The following is a 12970-nucleotide window of genomic DNA, read 5'->3' as shown; positions in this document are numbered from 1 at the left end:
CCACAGTTTTATCAACTTCCGTAGGAGCCGGACTGGACTCTGCAGAAGCAATCAAAACACTGAAGTTATCAGGAAAAAGCTGTCTTCCAATAGCCTTGCAAAAATCTACTCACTTATTATATTAAAAACATAAATCCTCATTAGTTTTGGGTCTCCTTCTCTTACAACAACAACCTTGAAAGCAGACAGGTGCATAGATTTTGTTACAGAGCTGGTAAATTTTCATGACACACTTGCAAAATGTTATTCATCTGTCTTCATTTTCAGTTGCCCACTATATGGGAATGGAGGCTTTTAAACAGCCTTAGTTGGAAAATCTCAGAGTTATGCACAGAGATCAAAACCGGAAGAAAATCTGCTACTGCTTAAAGTAGTTTGCCAAATGGGTTAATAGTCAGATTTTACTATTATTGTGAGTTCACTTAAGGCCCAATAGGAAGATCCCAATTACTGTTAAATATCCCAACTAGATATTTGCTGCTGAACTACCGCATAGTGTTAGTCTCACAGTGGCTATTGGAAAACATTTTTTTTTTCCTAATGTTCTGACATATCACAAGGATATCACAGAAACACAGTACAGATAAATGAACTTTAAAAATACAGATGCAACACAATATGGAAGAGAGAAACAAGGTGAACATAACAGTCAGGGATTTCAACAATTTAATTATTTATATGGTCTAAACAATTAAGACTTGCTAAAGATTGTTAAATAGTGTATACTTCTAGGAAAAACATGGGGAGGGTTGTCCTCCAGAGTTTATACTACATTGGAAAGGCTATTATCCTGGGTAGAAACCTTTATTCTGTAGCTCTGGATACCTTTTAGCAGATAACTTGAACTGTGACATGCTTTTTGGTGCTATTTCTTGCCATTAAACAACTATGTTTTTATGAACCTGCCAGCAAAGGAGCACTTTGATCCAGCCTGCTCACTGTTTGTTTCACATCTCCGGGGAAAGGGGTGAGGAAGACTCACCCATGACTACTACCACAGACCAGAGGTGCTACTGCCAGGCACTGAAGGCAAAGTGTTTCAAAGTAGAAGATATGGTAGTTGTTAAGGGGTAATTGGTGGATTAACACAAGCAGGATCACATATCACCACCAGAAGCAAGCCCCAACCAAAATTAAAACAGTTGCAGGTTTGTAGCAAAATGTAGGAGAATAAATTGGGGTTTCACTGGAAAACCATGGGTACACTTCTCTCCAACAATGCACATCTTTTTCAGCGTCACTGTGATGATCCGCCTAGGGCCAAGCATTTCTAGATCTTGCCATATCAAGGAGAGTCTGGGCTGAGCTGTCAAAGACATCACCTTTATCCACCTCCATTTTAGAGGAGAGAATCAAGAATTCTTCATTAATGCTAAATTAACATTTAAATTTGAAAACCAACAACTGTGCTGACAACAGAAAGTAACAAGAACAGCCTGGAACCTTATGTTATGCTGTTTTATGTCACACATATTTCAGGGCTTTTTACATTCCCGGTAGACAAGAACACAGGCTTACTACTAGTAAGCTGAAGGCTTTGACTCCCAGAAGTTGATGGCATGAAGAACTACTATCCTCATGTCTGTTTTGGAGAAGGCAGAGTACATCAAAGCAATAGAGTAGAAGATATTCTCAGGAGTGGACAATAACCAGACTCTTAGCAGAGGGGGTGTTAGAGCGTTGACAGTTGTTCAACACAGAAGCAAGTAAATTTGGCTATTTTTCCACCTGCCTTTTCCTTCAGGCATCGACTATCCCCAAGTTTATGGCATCCCTTTCACAGATACAATACTCCACTTTCTAAAATACCGAAATTGTGGCGGCCAGCTGTCTTGATGTGCAAAGTGAACACAGACACCATCATTTTCCCCTGTACACCTTCTTCCCCACATTGACTACATTGTTAAGCAATCAAAACAGATGCAGCATTAACTAATCCTTAAAGAAAGTAATTCAGATAATTATCAGCCCATTAACGTGATATCAAATGCATGAAAAGCCTACAACAAATTTTGAAGGAAAAAGAATATATAAGGAAATGAAGGTAAATGGAAAACATGAGAAACTGAAACATAAGTTAGACCAAGCAGATTCTGTCATGTCAATCCTAAATTCTTTGACAGCTGATTTTTTAATAAAGGAAATGCAATAAATCTTACCTATGTTAACTTTAACAAAACAATAAACATCATGCCCTGTCAGCAATCGTTAACTATGCTGCTGTTGATAAGTAACTGACTAAAATAAGGGCACAGCCAACAGGAACAATTGAAGGTGAGGAAGAATTGTAAGTGGATTTCTTCGAGTTTAAACAGATTTTTGAATATTTTGAATTATGACTCAGCACAAAAAGTGGGAGTGGGCTGATAAATTGAAGAGATGTCATCAGCTTAGAGAAGGTCTGGGATACTGCACAGAAAGGAACGGATGACTCAGATGACTGGAACAGCAGAAAGGGGATGAAATTTTATAGTACAAAGTTACACACGAGGGACTTAACGTATTCTCAGTTCACAGCAAAAGTCTCTGCTAAGAGCTTGAATTTACTTGGGAGGAAGAGGTCCTGGATGCACTTCTTGGATAGAGAAGGATTATCAGCTGCCAATATTATGCAGCTGTCAAAAAGGCAAACGTGATTGTACGAACCATCAGTCAAGGAATTTCCAGTAAATACATTAATTCCACCATCTGAGATATTCAAATGCCCTCATCGAACACCATGTAGGCAGTTCTGCCCATATTCAAAAGAGATCAACAATCAGAAATCTGAGGGTGATGGAGAACTTATTGCAAAAAGAACAAAAGAGGAAGGCTTCACTTATTCAGAAGTAGGACTGAATAGATACAACATTGTCTATAATTATCTGCATTACCAGTGCAGATAAAATAAAAGCAGAACAAAAGAACTATTTATCCCAATTTTGGCTCAAGGACAAGTAGGTACAAGCTGAACACAAATAAATTCACACCAAAAATAAGAAGGATCCCAATCAGAAGATCAGTGGTGCTGGAAACAGTTGTCCAAATTCGAGCAGCAAGGTCTAATGACATTTACAAAGGAGCTCAATACATTCTCAAAGGAATATATATATATAAAAACTATATATATAAGTATATATATTATATATACACACACACACTCTTAGTGACAGCTGCAGTAGCAGAACGCAGTAGTCAGTGATCTAGAACACATCTTACAGAATATTATTAAGTTCCCCAAACATCTATCTGAAAATTGGGTGTGATACTTCCCTCTGCTTGCCATTTGCTTCTTAATGTGGCTAACAACTTATTTGCATACAGTTTTGCAGCGTTTTCTGAAGACGCTGTATTTCACCCTTGGTATACATTTTCAACTAAGATAACTTTTGCTTTATGTGTCTACTGGTCAAATAGTTGGGGAATAAATCTTTAAAAACAGTATATGGTGGCTCATGTAATCTTATTAACTATTTAGAATGGGAATATTATACATATAAAAGCACAAATAATATATACATTTATATACACACTATAGACATCTATTTAAAGTGTGGGGGGCAGAAATACACCAGTAAATATATAAATATATATATTAGACAAATAAATATATAAATATATAGATATTAGACAAAGAGTGAACTGGAGAGGAAGAAGGAGGGAGAGATTTTGAACATCCAGTTCATCTAAAACACCATCTATATTCCACACCATGTGAACTGTGTGCAAACACCCAAACACTAAATAAAAGCCAAATGCACCTTCAGACTCTTGACAGGATTTGCAACATATATATGTAAATGTGTCCATGTATATACATACCATCCGTTGATTATTTCCTAATAGTACTTCTCTGGAGTATACATTTCTCAACCTAAAATGTGAGTCTATTAAATAGCAATAAAAAAATTAAGTGATAGTGATAACCTTCAGTTCTAGGCAGAGCCAAGAGTTTTATCTGGCTGCACTGCAATGCAGGACACAGTGACCACAAAGCTTTTTACAAACTCCTTGCATGAAAGGCTATACAGACAAGTCTGTCTCCAACTAATACAGCAATCCCATTACAGTGAAACCACACCAAAGATATGTGGGTATGAGTAATGATGCTCAGGAAAAAGTGCAGCATACTGCTCTTTTAACATTGGGGCAACTTTGATATTAAAGATGTTACAGACACTACATAAGTTTATCTACATTTTCAATATAAAAATTAATGAGTTTTAAACTAAAAAGCCATAATATAATGCGATTTTATTCTACAATTGCATTTTGAAACAGATGAATGGCCTAGTAAAAATATAGTAATAATCTTCTCACTGTTACTTAAAAAAATACTAACGTATCGGTGAAATAAAAATAAGGAAAACAATATAGTCACCAAAGACCAAACTGGATTGGAAAAAAAAATACAGGTCTTTTAGGCAATGATCAAAACTATGTTCTCTCACCCATCATTATTTCTTGAAAAGACCCCAAAAAAAAAAAGTACAAAAGCTTTAAGCAGAAAATGTAAAATTTTGAACACAACTTGATTGCTCCAGGTATCAAGAAATAATTTTACTCAATTGTTCTACTGAAGATTTGCCAAAGAAATCCAAAATCCCTATTCAGTAGTGTAATAGTAACAGCAAATCAGCTATTGTGATTTTATCTCTCAGTTACTTGAAACTGCTGGTATATTCTCAATATATTTATGTCTCAAATCTCATATATATGCATTCTCTCATGCATATGTGATCTCTCATACACTAACAACAACAAAAAATAAATTTAATGGTGGGAAAACCCTTTAAAATCATCGTTAAACTGAATGTCACGTTTTCTCTCTACCTCCTTGAGTGGTCCATTTAAGAATCCATTTTAGCTACACTTCCAGATAAGCTTATCCATAAGAATCATACATTTCCCCATAGGTAGAAAACAAATATAATTTGTCACATGTTGTGCTATACAGACATTTCTGCACAGTTGCTGCACTACACTAGAGTGTCTGAAGGGGAAGACACCCCAGGTAGTTGGCTGCAGACACATCTCGGCAACATGGCACGTAGTTACAATTTGACACATATAGTCTTTATAAATCCAATGTCTATGAAGTCAAACAAATCTCCTTCTTATTTATAGTAACAGGCAAGAGCAGATCTCTGCCGTCTTGTTACACAGATGGTTGTAACATTTTTATAGTTAACTTACAACCACTGATGCCTGAGGAATAGACACACATCTGCCCCAAACTGCCAGTCCTGTAGGCTCTTCTTTTTAACTTCAGCTACCAAAAATATAGTCGAAATACATGCAACACCGTCACCCCAAAAGAGCTACTACAACAAAAAGCCCCATACGAATTTGCATAAAATGCATTATTATTGTTAAGGTGAAACAGATTGGACTGTGATCGCACACATTACAGCCAAAATAACAGTAATACCAACTCTAATCAGCAAAACTAAAGCTTTAGAGAAAATTCATAGCCCCAGACCCCATATACTGAACTTAGTTTGGAAAAATGTTTGGGAAAAACTCATTAGGAGCTTCTAAATTTATGTTTTACTAAAAAAAATTCAAAAGAGCCTCATACTTCATATAAGCTACTGTCCATATGCTCTTTTTTGCTGCTTGATATATCAAACTAAAGGCATGGATGGCTTATCTTGAAAAAAAGGAAAGCAATTGCCTAGGATTTTCTTCTCCTACTTGAAGACACTACTCCATATTTGCTGTACTTCCACACATCACCTGGGTCTTTAACAGGAAATGTGCACAGAAAAGAGCTAGCTATATCAAATTAAATGCTTCCCATTTTAGACACTGGCTGTCCACGGAAGAAACTGGCTAAATAGATGACTTACAATCAAATGCTTGCTTTACAAGAAGAACAACAGATGCAGGAAAGCCATAGTCGAACCTGGTACCTTTAAGAGTTGTTAACCAAGTTCAGTGAAAGCTGATGAAATCCTGACCCATGGCAGCTTGGGCAAATATTACTTATTCATAAATATGCTCCATCAATAATAGATCTAGGCAGATTCTTGTCTTTTTCTTCTCGCTCCCCAAATCGGAAGAGAACAGAGCTTGCTAGAAAGTGGATCTGCATTTACAGTACTGGTCTAACTACAGAGGTGAAAACGTATGCCTTGGAATTTTGTTTGAAATCAGATAAAGGAGAGAAAGAACCAACATTATGTGTACAGTTACCCAATTAATTGTATTTTGGATTTTCCTTTCTCTGGATTTTTTTTTTTTTTTGGTGTGTGTGTGTGTGGAGTGGAGCACAGAAGGAAAACAGAAGGGTAGCTTAACCTTTTATTTTTGCTTCATATTCTTTTTATTCTTGGCTAGCTTTCTATCTTTATAGCTGCCTTATAAGAAATTCTGTACTTTCTGCTACCTGCTAATTTCTACTACGAACACAGATCTACAGAAAGGGAATTTGAAGAATTTAAAAATAAAATTTGCTCTCAGGTTGAAAATTTATACCAACGTGCTCTTTGCCACATAACAGACAAGAATTTATTTCTCCAAGATTCAGATCCATAAAGTCACACATGCTGACCAGCTCACTTCCAGTGGTACATCAGTGACCCTATGTCATGTTAATGAATACTTTTGAGATAATCTACTTAGCTAAATAAATCACTATCTAAAATGAAAAGTACCTAACTGCAAAACCCATCAAAACAAGCACAAACTAATGCAAAAAAAAAAAAAATGATATATGTATCTAAAGCAAAGATCCACAGGATTGCTATATCAACAACATTAAATCACCATCTCTTCATAAGCTCTACTGCAGTCCTAGCGTGTCACCCTAGTCCTGCAAACCGTACATCTTTCAACCCACGTCTGCCCCAATAGTGTATATCAACTATATCTTTTAGATGTCCATCTACTTCTTTTAATGTTGTATTTCACTGACCAAAAACACACTGAAAGGGATGGATATTTGCATTGCATTGAAAAGACTGATTTAAAATAATCTTTAATGACAGCAATTTAAAGTAATATTTTTTTTTTAAAAAAAACCCTGCTTTATGTTATTTCAGATTATTTTTATATATAGCACATATTCAGACAGAAAGCTAGGAATGACAAAGAGTTATCTTGTTCACTTTCAGAAATGCAACTATCACAATCACCAAAATATTGCTGCTCTAAAAGAAATTCTGATTGATCAATTAGATCTTGCTCCTTCCACAAAACAGTTATACCGGGCCCTGTCATATTCTCCTAGAACACAACTAGTGATAGAGATTTATTCTTAAACAAATGTCGCAATTCCTTATTATTCAAATGCAAATGTTACGTCCCAACTTCAGACAAAATCATTTTCATACAAGAAACTTTCTAAAGAGAGCCAGAATAATAACAGATAGAAAATTAGGTCTGAACACACTTTGCAGGATTGTGATGCAAAGACCAGTGCTATTTGTAGCTGCATATGAAGGGGAAACATACTGTGTTAAAAAGCAATCTTCCTTAACATTATTTTGCTGTGATTGTTAGTATCTGAGTGATGGATGAAAACCTGAAGCAAAACACATTATTATTATTATTATTATTTGTTCTTCTGCTTTTACTAAATAGCATAGTCAGATCTCTATTTTCAAAATCAAAAGAGAAAAATGACTATTTTTATTTATGTTGAAGGACTTCCACCAAATATAAGGAACTGGGAGATTTATTTGTTGCAGTAGTTATACTTTCTGTTTTTTTTCACATAGATCTGAATACTTCATAGTCAATTTATAGCATTTGGGTACTGATACTGAAAATCTATTACAGTTTTCACATGGAAACTAAAATTAGATTACACTGAATTTTTAAAGCAGTTTATTATATCAGCCTTATCACTTTTTACCTAGATTTTAAATTAATATAGTGCAAGATAATCACTAAAAATGTTAAAAGAATCCCCTACCAAAATGTTGGTAAAGTATACTGTCCATGATTCCAGTACCTGATAATCTCTGCCGTATTTACATACTCTAAAATATTAAATAAGGAAAATGCTATCACTGTCCTGTTTTCTCTCCTTGTTGCGAGCAAAACAGCAGCAGAAGGTAAGGCACTGCCTGCAGCATGACTACTCTGCTTTCAAACCACTTTTCTGTTCTGGATTAATGCTTTCAATCTTTTCTAGTGTATAATCATTGCTGCTGCAGCAGAGAATGAACAACATTTTCCAGGAGATCTATTTGATTCTCACAGAGGGAAGGTTGTCTTAAAAACTTACAAAGCAGTCTTAAATTCAACTAGATACCAATAATTCTACAGATGAACCGCTAGGAAGAAGGAGGAAAAAAAAAATTTTTTTTATTCCTGTGAAAGTGACCCCGACTCCTGAGTGCACGTCCCCCATACGCTAAGAATCCACCACAAGTAAATAAACCAAAAGGGAGGTGAGATGAAAAAAAGATTATGTGGTCATACAGATTAGGGACACAGTTGTAGCATTTGGAATTTCTTTGTTCTCTGAGCTATAAAAGATGATGACAATCCTGGGTTACAGAAGAACAGGATGATGTACAGACAGAAATCCGAAAAGGAAGAGGAAAGAAGGGAGTCTGGACGACTGAAAAGAATGTATGGAGAGCTTGCAAGAAACAAGCAGATAGAGAACGAAGAGGGGAAAAAAAAAATCAATAGTTGGAAAAAAAAAAGAGCATACCAGACTGGCTCCTTCAATACATGCAAGCTCTCTTCCTATCAGGTGGTTGGTGGTCAAAAAAAAAGCAGACCGAATTTTGCCCAGCCAGGACTATCTAGTCCAAATGAAGTTAAACTTCATTTTGCCTTTCACTACTGACAAGAGGTAGCCTGGCTGATTGGGTTTGCAGACTTGCCTCTCTGTCATCTCTCTACTTTACCCTCTACCTCCCCAACCATGCCTAAGATCTTTCCAGTGCCTGTTACAATGAACGTGGAGTGGAAAACAGAACAAGAGAGCGTAAACAAACTTTCTGGTACCAAATGAAAAGTCTCCACAAGGATCTTTAAGGACATATAAGCCAAATCACAGCACAAGGCATTATCAGCCCAGACACTCTTGCCAGAACAGTCAATTGGTATCGGTGGAAATATTCCATACTTAGTCTTGCTGTAGCTGCTCCCAGCACTTCCTGAGGAAATTGCAGCTTCTCTGAAAAGGCTAGTGGTGCCTGGAAGCTGTTAATAGTTCTGTGGTTATTAAGATCTTCAGTAAGATTTATCTGTTTATACAAGTTAAATATTACTGAGAAAGGTAAGATAATAAACCCAAAAAATACATCTATTACATGGCATTACAGAATCCACATCTGTACTCAACAATCATATTACCGAATAATTTCCCCTCCGTTTCCTCCCCCTCTCCCCCCCCCCTTTTTTTTTATATGGTAAGACAATTCATCCAAGTTAGAGAACAGCCAAAGCAGCCCACACACATATGTACTAGGCTTAAATTCTTTGGAAGACTATGCTGTTCAAGCTTTCCTTTTATTTATCCAAAATGGCACAAGCAAAAGATGTTATAAAAAAGAAAAAACTTGACAGAATGCTTGGGGAGGGGGAAGGGATGGTCATTTTCATAAGGAAAGAAGATTACTTTCAAACAACCTAGTGTCATTTTTATGTTTACACAATACAACAGGTACAGTAGAGCGTACCACATACTGACAGTTAACAGGACCTCCTACCTCGACTTCATCCTCTCATGCATTCTCCCATGCTGGATACATTGTTGGTCCAATTCATCATTCCGTTTCTGCATCTTCTCCAATCTGCCATGAAGATACTCTTTTTCCTGACTAAGCTGGTTGACTTCAGATCTACCAAAGTAAAACACAGTGATGATGGATGTTGTCAGATTTCATCCTGCAGCGTGCCATCAATATGTGGCTTCAGCATTTATAAAATTTCATACATGTATATGTAATGCATAAACAGGCTATTACTAGAACTTACAGAAACAAAACACTGTTTCAAATAATCTTAAGACAAAAGAACATGATGCTGAAGGGTATCTGGTAAATATGCCAATGGCAATCACTCAGTCATAGGTTGGCTATGCTAATTTCAGCTGAATTTAAACTGGCATGTCATTTGGCATTACGTGTTGATGTTAAATAAGATCAATAAATGTAAATTCATACTTGTTAAGCAAGAATTTGGCCAGCATTTTGAAAACACATTTCAAATTCTTTATTAATAAAAGCTAACATCTAATTTAATAAATGGCTACTAAAAAATTGTTCAACCTTTACTGCACTGCACAGGTTGAATTCTCAATAGTGGTAATGTTTTTAGAAACTTTATTAACCTAATATGCCCAAAATACCATTACACAGATTAAAAAAACCACCAAACACATTAAGAGGGAAATGAATAAAACCTTAAGAAACGAGGGACAAATCATACAGGCACACCCTAATCTACATAAAACTCAGCACAGCCTTTAAGAAAATTAGTCACTTTTCACAATTCTTATTCTTCACGAGTGAGCAGAGACACCAGATCCATGAATGACCTGGGACTGCTACTTGCTACATCTCTAACCATCAGTCCATGGAGAAACAGGCACGAGCTGTTTCTTAATATCAGGAAAAGATCTCAGATTAAACTGTGATAAAATATACATTATGCACTTGTACAGTTTAACTCTTTGGAAAAGGTTAATGAGAACATGTCAGAATCTGCTATACCATCAGAAAGTAAGAATCAAAAGCAAGCAAATTTGTTTTATGGCATCTGCCACTCCAGATCTTGAGGTTAAAAAGCTTCAGAGATATCTTTAAATCATAAACTTAAATATGCTGCAGTTACAGCAGAAAGATACTTTACCTTCCTGGCTGTTACAGAATGCAACAACAACTGACATTCTGAAAAATACAACAAAGTGCAGGGGGTAAGGAATACTCCTCCCTCAAAAACATGTTGTTACACTGACAAGTCAGATCTGGAAATGACAACATAATCTTTTCATGTTTAAATAGAGAACAATACATGATATCATCTGTGAATCTGAAAGAACTTAGCACGGGAAACTTTGGAAGAAGACTGTATGCAATTGAATTCAGATAGAGAGTCACAGCTCTATTAAGGAACATCACTGACAAATAAATCAGAATTGTGCTGATCTATTTGTACACCAAACTTAAATGCACAAGACTTTCCTGGATGAGTGTGTAACAGTAGGCAGGATGTTACAGGAAGGTAGTTGAGGTCAAATTTTTACACAAAGCATTTAATGGAAATACTACTACTAACTTAAACGTCAGCATTAACAAAGTATTGTCAGTTGGACCAATTGTTATCACACAGTGTGAATGCAGCCTGGACTTGATACCGATACTGTAAGAAAGACAATCAGTGGATAAAAGCAAAGGTCCACTGCAAAGTGGCTCAACAGAGACCTGCTGTAACAAAGCCCAACCAAGTGGTAACAGGGACTAAACTCAAGATTGTGTTCCTTTTGCCAGCAAAATGCAACAACAGCATGGGAATACTGTAAATTACCACGTTTACAGGGTTTCCCAACTAGGGGATCCTGCTTCTTTTTCTGTATTTATATGTGGCTGTCTCATTCATGGAAACAGCAGAAGCGACTTTCAAGGTAACAAAAATCTCAAAGTTTTAAAGGGACTTATTCATCTCCAGCACATCTGAAGGTGCCCAAAGTCTTTGTGGAAAGATCAAAGGGATTCAAATATACCAAAATGCTATGGAAAATTACAATTAATTAAACCAAAGAAAATACTGAATTCATTGAAAACATGAGTAGCTTTATCTTTAATCTCTCAAATACAGCTCTGAATGCCTGCTGCTTTGAACAATGCTACATGCATTCTCTTCTCCTAAAACATCTCTTTTGTAATTACAGTTGAACTCTGCAAAAAAAATAAATTCATTTCAGTTAAAATATTGTTTAGACAGTGTCCCTTCCAAATAAACATCTAAGAGTCTGACCTCCCAGATTCAAGTATTTCATTACACTGAAATTTCAGAGGACAGCACATACGAAGGGCAGAACGCCTGTTAAGGTCAATGTTAAAAGGTTCACGTGTGTCAGCATTAAAGACCAAAAACTGATCCCAACACAAGACTGCACACCGAGAGCCTTCATTATCACCCGACAAAGATTCCTTCTGCATCTTTAGATATACCACCCATCCTCCTCAGTTTCCAAAGATTAAGATAGAACATTTAATTCTATGTGATATTTAAATAACTTCAAAATCGTTGGGTTTAAAAAAACCCAAACAACAAAACCCCACAACCATAATTGTAATAAGCCTGTACTGAACGTGATAGTACATTTATACTGGGAGTAGTAATTCCACCCAGCCAGAGGCAGGACCAGGTCTGCATAAATGCTTCTGAACCACTCTGCTCCCAAGGTGTCTGAGCAGGGACAGGATGGGGTTGTGTGTGGGGTGGCAGATGCCAAAGTACGCAGTCCTGAACTTCACGATAGCCCACACATAATGTCAGGGACAGAGATACGTTAGAAAAATCTATGCATTAAACACCATGTCTAATGGATCTAGAACAACTATAGGACACAGCACGGACATGCTGATGTTGCTTCACGAGAGCTACTCTGGGTCCAACAGACTGAGTTCTGGCGGACTTAGAAGAAACTGAAGCATGCAGACATTTGGAGTGCAGCCATCTGAGCTGAACTCCACAAGGAGCTGCACTTCTGCCCCACAGGTCATACAGTCATGTTAATGCATCTGGGTGTCCTTCTGAGATCTGATAGACTCAAAAGACCTGTTTGAAATCAGTATTATTTTGAAACCGCACAGAGCGAAGCTACAATGTCACATAAAAATGAAAATATAAAATGCATGCTTGTAAGTAGATGGGTAATAGATTTTGCCAAATCTCATTTACTTGTCACTATATTAAAAATAATTGATGATGACTGGGGGGAGGACAGGGACAACAAAAAAATAACCCAAACACCCTCTAATACTTCTGGATCCACTCAACTACCAAGAAAGCCTCA

At 36.5% G+C, this 12970-nt stretch overlaps 1 protein-coding gene across 3 annotated transcripts in view; it reads right to left on the bottom strand.

The window, feature by feature from the left end:
* Positions 1 to 12970, bottom strand: part of SDCCAG8 (SHH signaling and ciliogenesis regulator SDCCAG8) — a 111225-nt gene that overhangs the window by 30979 nt on the left and 67276 nt on the right. For 2 of the 3 annotated variants that reach the window (XM_054819197.1, XM_054819194.1), the window contains exon 16: positions 9657 to 9788. In XM_054819197.1, the coding sequence (XP_054675172.1) occupies positions 9657 to 9788 (132 nt within the window). Of the gene's footprint in view, positions 1 to 9656; positions 9789 to 12970 lie in introns of those variants that run through there. The other variant, XM_054819196.1, reaches the window with a different exon arrangement.

Source organism: Grus americana, chromosome 3, assembly GCF_028858705.1.
Source record: "Grus americana isolate bGruAme1 chromosome 3, bGruAme1.mat, whole genome shotgun sequence".
NCBI classification, from domain to species: Eukaryota; Metazoa; Chordata; class Aves; order Gruiformes; family Gruidae; genus Grus; species Grus americana.
This window is presented reverse-complemented; position numbering and strand designations above follow the sequence as displayed.